An 18,643-nucleotide genomic window follows, 5' to 3' on the forward strand; every position below is an offset into this window, starting at 1 on the left:
TTTACGTAAAACAAAATGAGGGGGTTAATCAGTGTACATATCCTCTTTGTAAATGTATATTGCCATATCTGGGCAACTTAAAAATCACATTGACTACAATGAAAAGGAGAGCAGCAAATCCTACAGACAGCAGCAGTGAAATCGGAAAATAATTGTGTGTGTGTGTGGGGGGGGGGGGGGTGTAAAAACACAGTTTTCTTGTAAACAATGAATAACTCACTTGGGACTTCAGCTTTATTTTAGCAGTGACAATCTTACTGACTGGCCATGCTGGCTGAAAAAATCAAACTGACAAAAAAAGTTTCTTATCAAATTCAGTTCTAGTTTCTATAACACAGACCACAAAAGCTAAATCCACCAGTGGCTTATGCAATACTTGGGCAGTATATAAGTTGTACTAATGTTCATTTCCATTTCCAAAGTACTTTGGATTTGCACTTGAAAGATTATGGGCTTATGCATATTGGATCTAATTCATTTGAGCACTGTAAGTGAATGCTGTAGGTATAAGAGGAATTCCTTCAGCAGTAGGGTCACCTTGTGAACAGTAATTGCATTTTGGTGCTTTGTCTTGGCAATAATGCCTGACCTATTCTACACTTGCAACCTCCCTGCTAGATGACAGAATCTGGCATTTTAATTTAAAAATCAACTATTACAACATTTTCAGGGCTATTTACATGCTGGCTAAGTTTAACAATATCACATATACCATATAATATGTCTGTATTTATTTATTACTTGAGTAATTGACTGATTAATTGATAACCAGGTGCATGGGCTGGTACAAGACCCTTTTCAGCCACAACCTGGACCATAAAATCACAGCAAAACAGACTAAAACTAAAAAAAAAAAAAAACAGGTAAAGTTTTAAATAGGTAAAATGCCATGATGGTACAAGCACAGCCAGAAATTTACTGAGAGCGTGATATTATTAAATAATGGGACTGAGGAGCCCAAAGCATTTTTATTTTTAGTGCGCATTCAATGCTTAAACAATTTTCTAAGTTTTGACGAATCCCTCTATTTTAAATGATCTGACCTTCATTTAACTAGGAGAGCCCAGTCAAGAGAAATGGTTTGTGTTTTGACATTTATAACTGAATAAAAAAAATATATATATATGTGTGTGTGTGTGTGTGTGTGTGTGTGTGTGTGTGTGTGTGTGTGTGTGTGTATAATGTTGTTACTTTTTTATACCTTTTACCCTTATTGAAGTTATTTGCATACATTAGCAAGAATTCCGACTCTGAGGAAAGGGTCAGATACAACGGAGCAACATATAGCAGTTGTCCAAGAGTATGTCAACATTTTGTTGTTGGCTGAATTCAGCTAGATAGAGGACTGTAAACATATGACTTTAGTTAAGTTTAAGGAGTGCTTTTTCAGTTTCATGAGTAATATACTGTTTCAACAGAAAGCACTGCATACAAAGCCACAGAGGGCAGGGGAAAAAACCAGTGAGTCATTTTTAAATATAATTTCGAAATATGATCCCAGTCTAGCTGTTATATGTGGACTGCTAATAGTAGTCATAGAATAGGAGTAACCATTTTTGTAGGTGTTAATGCAACAATAGTAATTTTCATTATGATGTATGCCATTCAGAGAAACAAATCAAAGGAAAGAGTAAACATTCCCTTTTTCCTGACTAGAGTTTGAATTTGTAATCTGCATTATGGTACATAAAGCATGTTTTTGTATTCTCATAGGATATCCAGCAGTTGCTACAGCTACAGCAATTGGTCCTCGTCCCAGGGCACCCTCTCCAACCTCCTGCACAGTTTCTACTGCCACAGGCACAGCAAGGACAACAAGGTAAGGCTCACCTTTACTCCAGCTCTCATCTGATTGGGGAAGCAATCAAGAGCTCATTCTTTTTATATACTTTTATGCAGAATTACTATAATTGTATAACAGTGCCTCTAGAGTGTAGCAAGTTCTGCCCACTTTTGCTTTTGAAAAGGACATCTCAATGTCTTTAGCAAGTTGCTGACATTGGTCAGGTTCATTCTTCAGTGAGCCGTTAGCATTCTGTTTAGTATTTGTTTCCATTTCTTCATAGTTGGATGATTTAATCTATCTATAAATATGTTTCAGTATTTACACTGTACACTACATATCTGTTTTTTATTCCTTCCCCTTTTGGTTGTCCAAGGTTAGGAGAAATATACGTGCATACACAGTCACACACACACACACACACACACACACACACACACACACACACACACACACACACACTTGTGCATTTGTGCTTGCACGAACATACATGTGACGCTAATGTTATTACTAAACTACAACCACTGTGACATTTTTGGATCCTGTCAGTGACTTTCACCTAAACGTATATACTGCCCACATATTGCATAAGCCCAAAAATAAGATTATGTGCCAAAATTAGACTTATGTGTTTGAATTACAGACATGTCTTACAACCACTCACACACACCTGACAACTTGCCTTCTGATTTTTTCCAATGCACACAGCCAGAGTGGTAGAAACAGAATAATTTCGCCAGTTTATTTTATGTGAAGTTGGCCAAATAAACATAGCAATATCCTGACCCAGGAGCCAGAGGTGTCACTTTTCATTTGGCATGGTCACTACATAACCACAGAGGGTATATGCTGAGTGAATTGCTGAACGCGATACCACACATGACAGTGACTGACACTAACGTGAATAGCAAAATGAGAATATTGGGAATAAAGATGTGAAATAATCCCCTTGAAACATACTCCACCAACATGTTTGAATCCTACCTCTATACTATGTCATTGATGAGCAAAAACACACGTCATGCTGACCGAGGAAGAGCGCTGTGTGAGAAACCTGGATGAAAGGCATTATGCTTCTTGCAAGTTTCTCATGAAGCCAAGCTAGTATTTTCTGTGCCAGACATTTGGCTATTTCTTTGAGAATGACACCAAAAGCAGATAAGAATCATTATCATCCCCACTTTCTAGCCAGCCTAATAGAACTCTAATGCACAGGAAAAAGCTGATATTCATCTGTGCACCTTTCTCATCATAATTTCAACCATTCTAGGCTGAATCACTAAGTATCTTCATTCCTTTCTTCTAAACAGGTCTCCTACAGACACCAAACCTATTCCAGCTACCTCAGCCAAGCCTGCAGGCCCCTCCCAGGCCAGGGCTGTCAGCACAGGTAAGTTATTACAAAACAGCAACAAGCTAGGATCAACTGCACCTATGCCTTGCTTTTTATAATTAGGGTATTTGCTCTTCACTGTCCGGTCAATATTTTACATGAAAAGCAGTATTTCACGTCAGGTTAATGTGCAATCTGTTGACATCTGATGGTTGTAGCTGGTATCCACTCTTCCAATTTCAACAGCTATGTGAGGTACAGCAGAAAGTTGTTGGAGTTGTTTGACTATAATAGTTAATTAATGCTGCTTATACAATTGTCTGTTTTGCACAGTTTGGCTTACCTAGTTAACAAAAATAATAAATAATCTAGTAAGAGATTGTTGTACATGAACATTGTAGTGTGTTTCCCCTCAGACTGAATCTGACCTATAGCTCTGTACACATGATAGGAAGAATGAGCCTCCTTGATAGGAGTGGTGCTGATGGTTTCCCACAGAAATGGTTTCACTGATATGTTAGTGCAAAGTATGCTGCATCTGAGCTGATAGGAAACCAGTTGTCTTACAACTGAATGTAAAGTGAACAGCTTTAAAGTTATCGGTTCTATTTTATAGTTGCACTTTAATGGATATATATATATATATATATATATATATATATATATATATATATATATATATATATATAGATATAAATAAATATATATATATATATATATATATATATATATATATATATATATTTATTTATTTATTTATTTATGTATACATATAAATAAATAAACACACACACACACACACACACACACACACACACACACACACACACACACACATATATATATATAAGAAATCACTGTTACTGCAATTTCTATTTGTGCAGTGACAGTGGTTCAAAGCTTTGGGGCTTTTATTTTTTTCTCAGTGATTGTGCAACCATAGTGTTAATATAAGTAAGGGGGTGGTGGTACAGAAGGGAGACTTGCCCACCTGCTGAAAATGGTTCTTTATTCTTACCTTCATCTGTTAAAAGCTTAGACCAGTTTGTTTCAGACATATCTCTCAAATGCTGTTATTGAGGCATAGCACAATGATTTTTACCCTCAGATAGATTTAGACTCTCTTCATAAAATTAGACCTGTTTTCAAAGACTTCTTATCGTTAACCATGTAACATCTAATACAGGAAGACTTTGTGTTCTGCAAAATTAAGTGCTTTTCTTTTTGACTCCCTGTTATGATTTATAAAGTCTGGTGCTATGATTTTTAATATTTTGAGAGTTAGAGGCATGGTTTCACCCTTTACAAACTTCTTTGAGATTTTTGGCAAAGAAATGTAGGCAATGCCAAGAAGCCAGCCCTTCAAATGTTGAAAATGCAGTTGTTCTAAATTGCAATAAAACAGATATGGCTCTTACTAAATCCTTAACTAGTCCAACCTAAACTGTCTACAGATTAGTGCAAGATTAATGTAATATCGGAGTTGGGGAACATGCTCTTTCCCCAGTACTGTGTGATCTCAGAGTTTATATATTTATATAGCAGGGGATATGGGGGTGTAGGGAAACTTGCCCCCCTGAAAAAACACATTTGTATGCTCCAAGGTTATGTTTGACAGCATGTGCAGTGTTGTGTCAATTTTTATTTTAAGATGTATTTTTTGCGAATCTTTCAGTTGTCAATCTACTAAAGTTTCAGTTAACTTCAGTTGATCCATACATTTATGTGTATGTATGTATCTATCTACGCAAACACACACACACGCACATGCACACGTATACATATACCCATGCACATGTATATGTGTATGTAATTTTCTTATTTATTTTAATTTGTGTTTACAGGAATAGAAAGGACTGATCCAGTTGTATCTGTCTCAGATGCAACACAGGAAAGTACAAATAAAGAAAAGAAATTGTTAAGCCAGTACAATCCAAGAAAAGAACAGATAAAAAACACATGCATTGCTATGTAAGTTCATTACATAAGGAACCAAGATGCAAGCCGAGGTCAGAGCAATATGAAGAAATACTGGGGCCTATATTATATCCTCAAAGAGGTGTTCCATCAAGCGTCTCTTCATTGACACGTAAATAATGAAAGCAGAAAACGCCGGACGTTCACATCAGTGATTTCTTTCCCTGGGAAAGAAATCGCTAGCCCTCAAAACAAAAACACATCACTACAAACATAACAAAGTGGGGGGGGGTTCACCCACCACACCCACCAATGTGGGGGGCTGTGCCCCCCACCCTCCCAATTAAGTATACCAACTCCGAGATCACATTACAGTGGGGAAAACGGCAAACTAACAGGGATGTCAAAGCAATTTGTTCCCCAGGGAAAGAAATTGCTGATGTGAATGTTCGTGTTTTCTGCTGTCGCTGTTTAAGTGCCGATGAAGAGGCGTTCGATGGAACGCCTCTTGGAGGATATAATATAGACCTGAAGTACTGCACAGCATAGGCTAATGTTCACATTTGAAGTGTAACGGAAATGTGAAGGCAGTGCAGAAGTTATAGGCTAGTACATGTGGAACCATCCACACATGCCACACACATTTTACATTGCTCAACAGATTTACAATATACGGAGAATGACATAGTTAAACTGTATATTTGCAAGTGAATCTCAAATTATCCCAACAAGAAGCATTGCATTCATGGCTATACAATGCGGAGAAAGAAGCTAAGGGGTTAGATGTGTCAAGTGTAGGTTAATTGAAGATTTTATCCAGCTGTATGAAGTTGTACCAGTTAGTCTTGGTATTACTCTTTTTCTGAGAAGTATATGATAATTAAGACTCATTTGCTTAAGCTTTGCTACATCCCATTTATTGGTTCCACCATTTTCTTGTAGATGTCATAGGCAAATGTTTGTTAATTAGCTGTAAAAGTGCAGTTGAAGAATTTAATGGTTTAGCTGATGCCAGTAATTTGCTGTACTGTTCCCTAGTTTATAGCAAAGTATTCAGGTAACTGTAATTGCTGTGTATAATTATGTGACTTTTTTGTGGTATACAGGCAGATAGACACAAACACACAGATAAACACAGTCACACAAACACACACAGAGGCAAAAACACACACACACACTGCTGTAGAGCTGTAGCAAGTTCAATTGGTGCCTATGCCCACAACTGGCAGTCTGATGTAAGTTGAAGAGACAAAAAAGGTTATCAGTGAAAATTGACCTTTACCCCATAAGGAAACATGTACAGCTCTTTGATCACACAATGATTTCAGTCACTTTCATTCATCCGATGTAGCAAAGAGCTGCTCAGTACATACTATGTTCACACACTGACTTCTCCTTAAAGCAAAGAAATACTAATCTGTTTAAAAGAAAGAGTGCTTTCATTCATAAAATGAAGCAAAATATTACTGTGTGCAGACGTAATATCTCTTCACTGTCTTTGCACACACTGTCATTTAAGCAGCCCTAATCATAGCTGCTTAAATGTAGAAAAAGAATGCTTGCGCTTCCAGGCAGGGATCAACTGGCACCTGTTCAAAACCGCCAATTTCATCTGGGGCAGACACTCCCTTTTCCTGACCCTTGCTATGGCTCTGCTCTGCTGTATCAGTGATACTTTAAAAAACTGTCTTTCGGCTTTTCCCGGTTAGGGGTCGCCACAGTGGAACTCCGGTCCACTAATGATTGGCAGTAGATTTTTACGTGCTGGCTTGCCGGGCCTAACGCACAACCTTCAATGAAGGAATGCCCATTCACTCATGTCGACACACAGAAGACGCTCTAACTGAGAATCAAACGTGCAACGTCTAACTGTGAGGCGACTGTGCTACCGCAGCACCACCACCACAGTTGTATCAGTGATACTTTATTCTCATGATATACTATGGACATAAGTGCACCTTCACTTTCACCAGGGTAAATGTTACTCACCATCAGTTCCTTGCCTGACTTGATATTCAACTTTCTGGACTGGAACACAAAGGACTGCAGTGTACTAAACTCCATTACAGAGAGGAAATTACAGATCCCCATTCATTTCAAATCACACAGAAGAAAGAAAGTCAGGGTTCCTAGCTTTCCTTCACTCACTCAGGAATGGAAAAAAGATGGAGGTCTTACCTCTTTAACTGTCACAGAGACAAAGAAGTAAAAAGACCCGATTCTTTTCAGTCCTACAAAAGGAGAATGTTACAGGGTCCCAAGTGCAATTTATACTTTTTTTTTCCTCTGCAGATTGTCAGCTGAATTTAAGTAAACTGTAAAGCAGCAGCCAACACTTCCATCTTGTGTAATGTGTAGGGGGTTCTGTGAATAGCAGATTGGTACAACAGTTATTATACAATGGAAGATTGAAAAAGATGAAAAACTAGGATGCTGATTGGTCAACCCAACCAGCATTCCCGTTGTAAATTCAGGATGTTTAAAACAAATCTTTTAGAAATCATAATGTCAGACAGAAAGTTAGCCAAGTAAACAAAAATGAACTGCACAGCCCCAAGGCTACACTACCATAAAGAAGGAGTAGTTACTGATACTTCTTCATGGTGGCGTAGGCTTGATGCTGTGCAGTAAATCCAGGATATACCAACAGGAAGAAGTCCATCCGCTACGGTATCATTGAGCGGCTGGAATTTCCTGTCAGTGTATAGAAAACATGGTGTCTGTGCTCAGTAGAATTAGATATACAGCTTATTTTTAAGCTATTATGTCAGCCGCGATTATATATGTGCATAAAAAAATCAAATATGGGGGGAGTATCTGATTTTTCTTGCATATAGAAGATCGCAACTGACATAATAGCTTGCAAACAACTTCTACTTCCAAAACTATTGAAGTCAAGAAGCTGAAACACAGAAAAGCACTATAAAATTAAAACTACATGGAAAAAAGTAATAAGCAGATACATTAATGCTATATGTAACCATACCCATAAGTTTTACAAGCTACACAACCACATCCAGGACCTTTTACAATTACCAGACATTAAGTGGACCATTAGCATTCATTTTTTTTTTTATAGGTGAGGCTACACTAAACTAATTTCCCTGCTTAAGCACTGTAGATACAGATGTTCATTTGCAGGAAAATTTTAATATAAGTTTCTGGATTTATAAAGAATTTAAATCTAATATTTTTTTTTTACTGCTGTTAGAACAAACATGACTAGACAGAAGGCAGTAGTAAGCACACTCCCCTGTTTCAGTAAGTCAATGCACAAACATATTATGCACATTAAGATAAAGGAAGAACACTTACAGCTTACTTACTTACTTACATACAAACCCAACAAAATAAGTAAGTAAATTTAGGCTTATATTAACATAACTTAAACTGTAAAAAGTGAAAATACTAGACTCCAAAATGAAACCCATGGAAATTAGAAATTGCTTAAAACTGTCATTGTAGTGACCAGTGTGATAAAGATGAGATATGTAAAACTGTATTTTGTACATCAATCTCCTGCAATAAAAGAAGTGACTTTACCATTGTACAAAATCTATAAGATTTAAAGAGTTTGCACTAACAGTTAACATGAGAAGGTAATTTGTGATAATTTTAACAGATAACTTGGTGACATGCATTTAATGTTTTCATATGCTTGACATTCATTTCTGATTATAAAAACAGAAATGTTGTGATAATAAATGTTATTGCCTTGTTCTTGCTGTATGTACTGACAGAACAGGGTGTTACTATACTCTGACACTTATGTATGGTCATGCATGCATTTCAGGCAGTGACACGGACTGGCCTCCCAGACACTCATCTTACACACCCACAACCTGCCAAGTGTATAGAAACTTCAGCGCACACAGAGGAGCCCAGTGACCTTGAAGAACTGGAGCAATTTGCCAGAACCTTCAAGCAACGCAGAATCAAACTGGGCTTCACTCAGGTAGGCCGAAAAGCTTTGGTGTGACTCACATGGGGTTGGAGTTTTTTGTTTTTCTTTCCATGGTCTTTTGACAATGCTTTTGTTTACTCACTCACCACAACTGTTGTTATCCACCTCCGGTGAGTATCTCAGGCATTTGAACATTTCCCAGAATAATGAAATGGTTCGTCATATATTTGAATATGTACTGTTATAGAATGATGCATTCTTCAAACATTATTCACCGGTTGGTACAAGTCTAATGCCCCCGCTATTAAACAATATTGTCTCCAGCTAGTTAACTAGTATGAAGGAGAGATAAAACTGTTTGGAAAATAATAGTGTTTACACATTGTCTTTTACATATACCTGATGACAGATGTAAATAAATAACGTAGTCAGTAACTTTTTAATTTGGGTTAGGCCTGTACTCAGAGATACTGGAATAATTTGGAAAATAAATCCTAATTGGTTCTAGGCAGACGTATAGATAACCAAAAGCTTGTTTAACTATCCAAGTTAAAAGGAAGCTTAAGTTTACCATATCCTATAAGCAAGAGGAGACTTTAAAAACAGAAACTTTCCTACATAAAAAAAGCAGAAAAGAAAATTCAGATGCTGGAGCACTGTAAATTGTTTTAACCTTTTCAAAATAAAAAAGATGCCTGACTGCAGATCCTTGTAACTCTCATTTCCAAGCTTCAGTTCATGACTTACCCTTTGTGCTTTGTATTGTTTACTAGGTGGAAAATAAAGTTGTCAGTAATTGTATCTATCTATTGATCTATATACATATATATATATATATATATATATATATATACATATATATAGATAGATATAAATAAATATATATATATATATATATATATATATATATGTAAAGTATGCCTGTCTAACTAAGGACAATTGGGGCAACCCAGGATTAACATGGCTAGGCTTATAAAGGCTCTAGGGCCGCTAGCCTAGTAACCTCCTATGAACCTATGAACCTATGTATAATTAGCAAGCAGCTACCAAACCAAGCACCTTGAGAATGCATAACCCACTTCACAGTTATGTCTGCTAGATAGCAGGTAGTAGGCAAACTTATGATTTAACCTCTGAAGTATTATTATTTGCATGGTCTGAGGTCTTCTACTCAGCCAACTGTTTTATCATTAGCTGTCACCTTTCATTTGCCCACACTTCCAAATCTGTTCTCTTTTCATTCCTCCAGTATGATGAATGGTTAGCACCAATATCTTGTGCAACTTTTATGGTCATGTCTTTGACTCTGGTGTAAAAAAGGACTTGTAGTTTTTGTCTAAGGCTTGAACCAGATCACCGCAGCCATCTTGCTGGAATATGGCATTGTACAAGTAATGTTACAAATAACAATAGTTCACATTTAGTTAACATAAGCAACCATAGTTCCAGTCAGAAGACACAAAGTCTGTAAGTTGTCAAAAAATAAATAAACAAAAACTAAGAGATATTTTGGTGGCCTTAAAATAGTGAGACTTTCTAATGTTTTTAAATGAGTTAAGTCATATGTAATAAATCAAACTAGTTCTATTTAAAGTTTCTACATAGTACTCCTCAGTGACCAAATAAATGTGTGATATTCCACAAGGATCAATGTTAGGGACACCTTTTTTTGTATTGGTGAATATCTTGGCTTATCTGAATTTTAAATATAAACTACTGATGTTTGTAGATGACCTTTGTGTAATTTACTGGACAACAGATCAGAATATGTTTCAAAAATTTTACAGCTAGATTTCCTTGAGTTTCAGGTGTGATCAGGTAAGCATTCCATAAGGAGTAATATGTCAAAAACAAAGGGTATGTGTTTTCTTTCTCTCTCTCCCTCCCTCCTACGGTCTGCTTGATTACTTCTGATAGTACTACGGTTGACTGTTGTAGTTGAGGATGCTTGTTTGAGATTTGAAATTCAAACAGGATTGGTTATTAAATAGTAAACTGTGCACTGATTAGGTCATTTATATTCAGTTAAATGTTCTAATGATATAAGGAGGATTTTAGGAAAATGTATTTTATAGTTTTATATTGCAACTTGATTTTGTGTTTATTATATAAAAAAGTTACCCTTCTAGTAAATTAATGGTAGTCTGCCATTCTATCTTGAGTGGTATATGAAATATTGGTATAACAATGCAACATTGTGTTTTGTACAGACTCTCTAAGGAACCTTGTTTTAGGGACTGAAGTGAAATATTTGATCAGGAACTTAATTTCTAAGTTATGCCATATGCTTGTACCTTCCCATGTATCCATTTTTAAATAAATTTTAATCAGACGTCCACTAGGAAAATTGCATTTTCCCATATTCTATTCCCATTTATAAAAACACCTAAACTCAAGAAATGTACTGCTTATATAATTATAGCTTAGACTGTCTGTTTTAATTTTTAAATATCGATTGCTTGTATAATTATAGCTTAGACCGTCATTTTTCATTTTTAATTTTTAAATATTGATCTATGTCCATGTGTATTGTTCGATTGTAATTACTTTAAGTAATCTATTTGAAAACTTGGATTTCGATTTTTAACCCACTGTTTGACAAGCATAAATAAACTTGAAACTTGAAATACCCTATATGGTTAGTGTTACACTTCTTTTTCTCTTTGTTTTAGGGTGATGTGGGGCTGGCCATGGGAAAATTATATGGTAACGATTTCAGCCAGACTACCATTTCACGCTTTGAAGCCCTAAACCTGAGCTTCAAAAACATGTGCAAGCTAAAACCCCTGCTGGAGAAATGGCTGAATGATGCAGGTAAGTGAGGCTTTATAAGCTGCGTATTTATCCATCAAATTATTTCTTGTCTGAGGAAGAAACACCCTATTGCTCAATACTGAAGTGTGTACTCAAATGCAGCATATTATGGGCTGGAATCAAGTTAGATTCTCACACCTGGAAATCCAACCTAAACTCCATAATAAGTGCATACAGAGGGAAACTGCGGCCTGTATCTTTTCTTAGTTTATATTGCAGTATCAGTACAACTGCATCAACAGAGAAAAATGGTGGTGCATTTGTATATATTGTTCTGAGCATGTATGCACATGAATGTCTGTGTGTGTGAGTGTGTGTGTGTGTGTGTGTGTGTGTGTGTGTGTGCGTGTGTTTGTGTGTGTATGACACTATATGTATATGAAAATATTATATGAACATAGATACATCCATCCATCCATCCTCAACCCCTTTTTCCCATTTTGCACATGGGGTTGGCATGTCACTTCAACAGTGATAATCATCTTGAGCCAAGGTTTACACCTCCAGGTGGCTAGCCCTGCCGCGGAAGTACATCCTTACCACTCATACATTATCATTACTTGAACTGCTAAAATGCCAAAACTCAAAAGATTGAAGCATGTAATTGATTCCACAAACAGTTGAAAACTGTAAAAAAAAACAACAAAGTAGTGTTTTTGTAGAATGGCTTCACCACCACACCCCTGGCTCTTTATATATACCAACTCCAAAATCATATAGTATTGGAGAACAGGGAATGGTCCCTCATCTTGCCTGTCCAATGAGCTCGCACTGACAGCACTTCTGTATGTTTGAGGAAACATGAATCAATGGAAATATTTGGAAATTCATACTTCATCATAAAGCATGTTTAAGTGACTGTAGAGAACCTACACAAGAGTATGCATACCATGAAAGAGAAAAAAAATCTGTTACTGCTGTTTCAGAAAAAGCGAAGGCTAGTTATTGTTTTTGCTATTGGTTATGCTGTTAATGAATTTCTGTGTTCTTTTGTGATAGTTCCTATTAGCTTGTCAGATTTCTTTTTTCCCACCAGGCTATTTGAAATAAGCACACTCCAGTGCTGTATATATTGGGAAGGTTGGCCTTGGTCTGGAAGTCTGGAATGACCTGTCATTTATAGGTTCATAAGTATATACTAGGCTAACGACCTCTAGGTTCCCTTAAAAGCCTAGCCGTGCAATCCAAATGTGACCCACAAATTTGATTTATAGCTGATTTATAGAGGGTGATTTTACTGACTGCCTCTGTCCATCAGACACATAGGAGCCAGATCAGGGCTGAATTTCAGATTACTCAGCCAATGGTCCAAATTGCAGTTAAAAAAGTATAGAGTGGAATTCTGTTTCTCGTGGATAGGGAACTTGTTTCAGAGAATGGGAATTCTCTGAGAAGCATCAATTATTATCTTGTACTTATAACAGTTTTCCAGAACTTCTGCTTTTATCAATAACTGTATAGCATCAACTAACATTTGCAATGAGCTGAGGAAATTTTTTTCCATAAAATGAATTTTATACTCCAGTAGGACTGACAGTAGGACATCAGCAATTTATAACTCAATTAAAAAATAATGCACCATGCATGTATGTAATAAGTGTATCACTTTTGACCACAAGCTATCTCTCTACAGGTTACTTCACTGAAATTATAGACACAGAGACAGTGAAACATGTCATTGGCTTGATATTATTTCTGATGTGGCTTCTGACACAGTTTAGCTCTATGATGCCTTAAAAGTCTAAAACTTTCATCTGTAGCTGCATTTGGTTCTTTCTGCCTGCCCTCATGTCACTCTGGCATTTAAAAACATGTCTAGACTTAACATCAACATTGCTTAACACATCAGTATCGTTAAATATTTTTATGCATATTGCTTGTTGACATCAGTAAACAAAGTTTTGTTTTTTTTTTTCATGAAAAGAAAAAAAAATCATCCCTGAACTAGTATTCAGATTTTTAAAAATGATGCCATACCCTCTGTGGCTCTCAAAATACCTGGTTATTGAAGGAGTTTTTAAAAGTGGCTGTCATCTTTGGGTAACTGACCCTGGCTTTAGTTACTGAGTTTAGAAATGGTTGCTGTTACTTTTTTTGGAAAATCTGCATAATTCAGGTCCCAGAATGCATTGCAGTAAGGATGAAGACAGATGTGATTCTTTTGTGTAAACTTAAAGGTATGTTCTTTAGAAATATGTATTTTTTCTTTTTTTTTTACTGTTCAGGCATTCCACCCAGTTCACATTGCCCCTGATCAGTAAAATAAATCCCCATTATGAAAGGATTCATGATAAATCAAGTTTTTACTCTTCAGCTTCTAGGCTATTAAAAGTCTAACTACATATCTATTTTGTCTTGCCTATCCCAACATCAGCTGGCATAACAGATTGGAGGCATAATTTGCCTTTGTCTGGTTTCTGCAATAAATTAAAATACTATCTGCAGTATGAATAACATGAAGCAAACCGGTTATATTCATCAAAAATAGGTCTTCTTTAGTACAAACTCTGTCCCATCTGTTAAATTCTGATATGCCGTTTCAGCTCAGTGCATACTTTTAACATGTATTTCCAGCAGTGCTGTGTACCACCAGTAGAATTCACTAAGCAAGGGAAGTGTCTGCTGCTGCTGGCAACTGCTGTCATCTCACAAAATCTTTACTTATTATTTCAGGGCATATTATGAAAAACAGAATACATGATCCATTTAAGCACTGTTAGAAAATTAAACCATATGCAAGGCACTTACTAAATGTGGCCATCCCCAAAGTCACACATGCACATGTACAGACACATGTAGTGTTTTATTTATGAGGGCCAGAACTGACCTACAGGTATGTTCTTTTGTCATTAGAGCCTGGTTAAGTCACAGTATTTTAGTTGTAATAAAGAGATGAAGGTTTTGTTTTGTCAGTCTGAAACCCACACAAAATATGAAACTGAAGTTCATCTAAGGTTTGACTTTCCTGTTTATCACCTTGTTTTTGATGCATTTAGAATTCCCCTTTTCTTGGTGAACAAATGTGCACATGAAAAAACCTTGAAGTTTATATATTTGTTGCTGTTCAGCTCCCCTGTGGAGGGAGATGTGTTTAAGTATGCTTGTACTACCAGTATATACTTGATTTATATCAGACCAGCTGAAGAGAGAAAAACATTGCCAGTTCTAATACCTCTTTGGTGGCCTGTCTAAAATGAAGGATTTAAAATTCATACAGGTACCCATATTACAAAAATCTGTCAAAAGATGGAATGAAGAGCCAGTCTCGCCTGCTAGAATTCACATCTGTAATTTACAGGTAAATCAGAGACATGGAATTATATAAAAATCTTAGCCCAAGTTATATTCATTTACATGATATAATTAAATAGAGGGTATATATTTTTCTGCTGTCTTACCAGGATTTGTCAGATGCACATAATTAATTATCTATTTTTTACACACATTTCTAAATATTAAAATATGCTTACACTCTTTCACTAATAGAAATTTTTAATATCAGTTTTATTATATCTAACAAGAGGCATTTGCTAATTAATTTGTTCTGCAGTCAAGTATTCCCTGATCAAAAACAGGCAATGCAAGACTGCTGTTTTCTGTTTTGAAATGAAAATAAAAACAAAAAAATTAATATTAGCTGAGCTTCCGAACTAGTGTGTAAGACATGCATTTCATTTATCTGCATGCATTTAAAATAATCAAATCATGCACGGATAATATTTTTAAAACTTACTGCTGTTGCTTGCAATCCGTGGTAGTGGTGCTGTGGTAGCGTTGTCGCCTCACAGCAAGACGTTGTCACGTTCGATTCTCAGCTAGAGCATCTTCTGTGTGGAGGCATGTGTGAATGGGCGTGCCTTCGTTGAAGGTTGTGCGTCAGGGCTGGTAACTCGGCACGTAAAAATCCACTACCAAACATTAGCGGACCGGAGTTCCTCTGTGGCGACCCCTAACCGGGATAAGCCGAAAGACACAACAACAACAACAACTGCTGTTGCTTGCAAGTCAGCTTGTTAAGAGGCGGATTTTTCTGGGAGAGCATCAGAACATTCCAGTGAGACATCCATAAATACTAATTTCTGTGCCTGAGGAGGTGGCTGGAAAGTATCCATAATATAAGGTTGGCATCCTTGCCCGTACAGCCTGGTTCAGAGTGGCTTTGCCTTCAGTGGGATGGTAAATACACCTAGATGTGCTTTTTGTGCAGGTTTGCAAACAGAATTGTCCTTTGTGCATCAAATAAGAACAGCAGCAACTGCAAACAGGACATTGCTGACATTGGGGTGCCAATGTGATCATCACAAAATTCAACCTTCTTCTCTGAGGACACATAGTGCTGAAGTGTGTACCCAAATGCAAAATATCAAGGACTGGAATCAAGTTAGACTTCTCTGACCTGACAATCCAACCTAAACTCCATCATAAAAGCATGCAGATGGAAACTGTGGCTGGTATCTGTTCTTGGGATTTGCTACAAAAGGCCAGCTATCCACAGAAAGAGAACTTGAAGTCTTTCTGCGCTGTTATGCTGCTATGACATCCAGACATTTTGTAATTTAAATGCACTTGAGCAGCAGCCAAGCCAAATGACACCATTTCAGACTGAAAGTAGTAAGACTGTGGAACGTCTGTGGGAGGAAGAGCATCTTAATGGAAAGATAAATATTTTTAGGTCTTTTGAATTAATTCCCTTCATGATCCACAAGAAATGAAACTGTATTAAAAGTAGCTATTCTGAAAATGCCTGCCACTAGGTGCTTGCTTAGAAACATGAACTGGACAGCACCTCCCTACTTCTGTGACTTTCCCAGAGTAATAAAGTACCTGCAATACGGTTCTTTTCACTTTTGCTCCAGACTGACAGGCTATGGTACCATAACACCAGAAGGGAAAGACCTTCTTTCTCTAGTAAAGAAGTTTGCAGAGGGAAAGAAAGGGCCTATGGTAGAATAGTTATATAGCTAGACTTCAAAGGCACAAATAAATCCTGTTCTGCTTCACTGTAGTACCAATTTGTCTACAGTAATTTGCATTTTGTAAGAAGTATTATGGCCTGCACTTAACTTGAGAGGCAGGGTCGGGGCAGAGGGGTGTTGGCCCTCAATTCAGGAGTTGCTGAGTCTTATTTATCTTACAGTTATGAATGCTTTACCCTGAAAACCAAAGCTTTACCTCTGTGTGTGCTTCTTAAGATGATGATGTGTCTTTCGGCTTTTCCCGGTTAGGGGTCGCCACAGCGGAACTCCGGTCCCATAATGATGGGCAGTAGATTTTTATGTGCCGAGTTGCCAGCTCTGATGCACAACCTTCAACGAAGGTACGCCCATTCACGCATGTCTCCACACAGAAGACGCTCTAGCTGAGAATCGAACAGTTGTGCTTCTTAAGAAATGGCAGGAAAAAGGATTTTGTGAATTAAATGTTAATTATTTTAGTTAACAAAGATTTGTTATTGTCAATTCTGTGACAGAAATAAAAGAAAAAACCTTTAAAGGTTTACTGTCATTTTTTTTCCTTTTATCTATACCACTCACTCATTTTCTAGTACCTACTTTATCCTATTATAACATGATAAGGGAGTGGGAGCCTGTCCAGACAAACGTGTAAAGCAGATAAGCAGTCCAGGATAGAATGCCAGTCCATCAAGCACACACACACGCATGCACACACATGTATCACATGCTAATGTAAAGGCAATTTTTAGTATCTCAGCAAGTCACCTATTAGCATGTCTCTGGGATGCTATATGAACCAGAGACCCCACCAAAATTTTATGCAGGCCATCAAAAGATTTACAGAGCTGTCAAAGAATGCCCCCATGCCAGGATCCAAATGAGAAAACCCAATGCCGTGAAGCAGCAGCACTGAGCACTGCGCATATGTGCTCCCCCAGCTGAAGTGCAACATTCTTTTTTTTTTTTTTCATTTTCTGTAACTGATTCCAAATTTTCTCAAAATGAGGAGTCTCTATTTGTCAAATCCAAAAATCTAATCCATACATTGTGAGTTAGAGCTGTCATACAGGCCTAGGGAAACCTATGCCAGAAAGTAGATGTAGCCATGAATATTGACACCTATATTTAGTTTTTGATGTAAATGTGGTGTTGTAATACTTGTGTTTCATTGTAAATATAAATAATTATCTTATATTTCCTTCTGCACCACTAGAGACAATCTATGGAAATGTATACCAAAGTGTTGAAGAGTGGTTTCCTCAACAATATATATGAAAAATATATTCTTACTAGCAGACATCAGTTTCTTTTAAAATGATTGTCTTTTTTCCCATTGCATATCTTTCAGCTGTTCATCAATGGTTCAGTTTTACTCTGTTCGCACCTAACTTAATATCCATGGTACTAACCCCTATTCTGGAGACTGGGACTGCCTCAGCTATTGGCAGGTTAGGAAGGGGAAGTGAAAACATGAAACACAACAGATGGCACTCTCAGGCTACCTCCCATGCCAGAGCTTCTTGTTATGCCCTAACTGGGCAGAGTACTGATATCACTCAGATCACCACACGTAGCTTCAATTAATTCCAACCCCTATATTTACTGAATTCAACAACAATCTGCATGTAATTATAGTACTGTCACCATCACCAGGCTGCAGACAGAAACCCCAACCTCCTTCCCAAAATGTAATTATAGTACTGTCACCATCACCAGGCTGCAGACAGAAACCCCAACCTCCTTCCCAAAATGGGAAACCCAACAACTGCTGCCTGTTCCCAAATCTCACCATCTGAGTCATCCAGAACCCAAACTGCTAATAGAACTTGGGTCACTCTCATGGTTCTAACATCTATGTCAAAGAGTTAGGGTGAACTGCTTTGCTGAAAAAAGAGGGACAATGGAAATACTAAACAATCCATATGCCCATCCCCACT

The 18,643-nt window shown here is 37.1% G+C and overlaps 1 protein-coding gene across 1 annotated transcript in view; it reads left to right on the forward strand.

Annotated features, from left to right (window-relative positions):
- The window catches only part of POU2F2 (POU class 2 homeobox 2), a 386,014-nt gene that overhangs the window by 292,600 nt on the left and 74,771 nt on the right, over nucleotides 1-18,643 (forward strand). Inside the window, exons 5-8 of the mRNA XM_044080798.1 lie at nucleotides 1,714-1,819; nucleotides 3,094-3,173; nucleotides 8,827-8,988; nucleotides 11,610-11,751. Coding sequence (XP_043936733.1) covers nucleotides 1,714-1,819; nucleotides 3,094-3,173; nucleotides 8,827-8,988; nucleotides 11,610-11,751 — 490 coding nt within the window. The remainder of the gene's footprint in view (nucleotides 1-1,713; nucleotides 1,820-3,093; nucleotides 3,174-8,826; nucleotides 8,989-11,609; nucleotides 11,752-18,643) is intronic.

The sequence above is a fragment of the Protopterus annectens genome, chromosome 8.part0 (assembly GCF_019279795.1).
Source record: "Protopterus annectens isolate FY-2018-M chromosome 8.part0, PAN1.0, whole genome shotgun sequence".
In the NCBI taxonomy this organism is placed as follows: Eukaryota; Metazoa; Chordata; order Ceratodontiformes; family Protopteridae; genus Protopterus; species Protopterus annectens.